This window comes from Leptodactylus fuscus, chromosome 7 (genome assembly GCF_031893055.1).
Source record: "Leptodactylus fuscus isolate aLepFus1 chromosome 7, aLepFus1.hap2, whole genome shotgun sequence".
Lineage (NCBI taxonomy): Eukaryota > Metazoa > Chordata > Amphibia > Anura > Leptodactylidae > Leptodactylus > Leptodactylus fuscus.
In genome coordinates, this window is record NC_134271.1 from 134,737,969 (window position 1) to 134,740,361 (window position 2,393).

The 2,393-nt window shown below is 36.8% G+C and overlaps 1 protein-coding gene across 1 annotated transcript; it reads left to right on the forward strand.

Annotated features, from left to right (window-relative positions):
• The first annotated feature begins 1,101 nt into the window (after window positions 1-1,101).
• On the forward strand, window positions 1,102-2,031 carry LOC142214549 (olfactory receptor 12D3-like). Its single transcript, XM_075283493.1, has one exon. The coding sequence runs from the start codon at window positions 1,102-1,104 to the stop codon at window positions 2,029-2,031; it is 930 nt and encodes a 309-aa protein (XP_075139594.1).
• Window positions 2,032-2,393: the final 362 nt, after the last annotated feature.

Genomic DNA, 2,393 nt, shown 5'->3' on the forward strand with positions numbered 1-2,393 from the left:
TTATTTTTGTTATTGTGCTTAATCCCCTAAGTGGTTTGCCCAAGAGTTTTTACTGAAATCCCTCCATATTATATTAATCATAGATTCCCTTTGTGGTTCTTTTCCACTAGGAGATATAATTACGTTACATGGAAAAAAAAAATCAAAATGTAATATATACTGAAACAAACGAAATCCCAATCCACAGTCCATGAACACAGAAAGGCCTCCTCAGTTCTGGTTCCTTTTACTTATCCTCTCCCTAACCTTTTTTATATACAGATGCTATATAGAAAGAAAATGAATTGATATGAGACACATTACTTCTTTTCCCATTTGGCCCCACAGTTCATTATTTTTCTGCAAGATTTAGGTAAAACCAACTTTGTTACTTGACTTAACATTATGCAAATACAAAAAAAAAAAATCACTCCAATGCCAAGTTTGTGTATTTTTAAAATTTGTGGACATACGATACAAATATCACATTCTAGTCTGTTCTTTGATTTGGACATTCAAGAATCATTCAATTCCATTATTTTGCCATTCCTGTGTTAAACACAAGCACAGTGAAAACCACGAAGACAATTGTAACAAGACCAGGAGAAGACAATTGTAACAAGACCAGGAGAAGACAATTGTAACAAGACCAGGAGAAGACAGTTATAACAAGACCAGGAGAAGACAATCGTAACAAGACCAGGAGAAGACAATCGTAACAAGACCAGGAGAAGACAATTGTAACAAGACCAGGAGAAGACAATCGTAACAAGACCACGAGAAGACAATCGTAACAAAACCAGGATAAGACAATCATAACAAGACCACGAGAAGACAATTGTAACAAGAACAGAAGAAGACAATTATAACAAGACCATGAGAAGACAATTGTAACAAGACCATGAGACCACCATCGTAACAAGACCATGAGACCACCATCATAACAAGACCACGAGACGACCATCATAACAAGACAACTTGGTAGCTTTTCATCAAGATTTAGATCAACCAGCGAGATCTAGGTCTATGGGTAAATCACAATACTACTGAAATTGAAACATTTTATTTCATTTATTTTTTATTTTAATCAAATTATACTGTAAAATCCATATACTGTATACAATGATCTTGCAAAATTACACATTAGTGACAGATTTTGTCCTGGTTGGTCTAGTAATTCAGGATAAATTTGTGGAGATTATTTTTTCATGTTTCTTTTTATTTTACATAATCAATTTAATAGCAAATTTTTCTATTATGGTTATTGCTATGTTAGATGTTAAGCTCCATACACCCATGTATTTCTTCCTATGGAATGTGGCTTTACTTGACATTTGCTGCTCATCGGTGGTTGTCCCCAAGATGCTCACAGATCTTATGTCTCAGATAAAGACAATCTCGTTTTGTGGTTGTATCTTACAAGGCCATTTCTTCCATTTCTTGGGTAGTACAGAAGTCTTATTTTTTTCCGCCATGTCCTTTGACAGATATGTTGCTATTGCACATCCTTTGAGATACTCAACCATCATGAGTCCCAATGTCTGTCTCTGTTTAGCTTCATGTTCTTGGGTTATCGGATTTCTACATTCATTGCTTCACACCATAATGACTGTAAGGCTTCCATTTTGTGGACCAAATACAATTAAACATTTCTTCTGTGACATAAAGCCGGTGCTTGAGTTGGCTTGTGCGGACACTTCTCTAAACCTAAAGCTTATCACACGAGTTACTGGGACGTTCGCTGTAACAACCTTGATATTAACAATCCTTTCCTACATTTGTATTAGTAGATTTCTTTTAAAAATTAAGACTTCAGATGGAAGAAAACGTGCTCTGTCCACGTGTAGTGCTCACCTTTGTGTCGTCTCTCTCCAGTATGGGACAGCCATTTTTACCTATGTTCGACCATCTACTAAATATTCTTTAGACCAAGACAAAGCAGCAGCAATCCTCTTCACTGTCTTCACACCAGCACTAAACCCAATCATATACAGCTTAAGAAACAAAGACATTAAGACAGCTTTGAAGAAGTTGTTTTTTAAGATTTCATGACTGAATTCGTATTACATATAAAATAAATACATAAAACCCATGCCCACTTTGCAGTAAAAACCCGGGGTGCAGACACACCACAATTTCCAAATCCGGCACTGTTTTGGAAATCGCTTGTCCATTATATCTACGGAAACATCGGCGGTTTCCCCATAGGTATAATAGTAACAGAAAGACCGCGGAGGAAAACTCCACAAACTTTCTGCTTAAAGTGCTGCAGGAAGAACCGCTATGCGTTGTCGCCACGTTTTTTCCCACGGCGATTTTTTGCTGCAGGACGTCCCGTGGGGCCTTAGTCTAAGCCTTCCTTCCAAACTTCTGACCACAACCTATTTTAAATTTATTATCAAGATTTTCCCCTT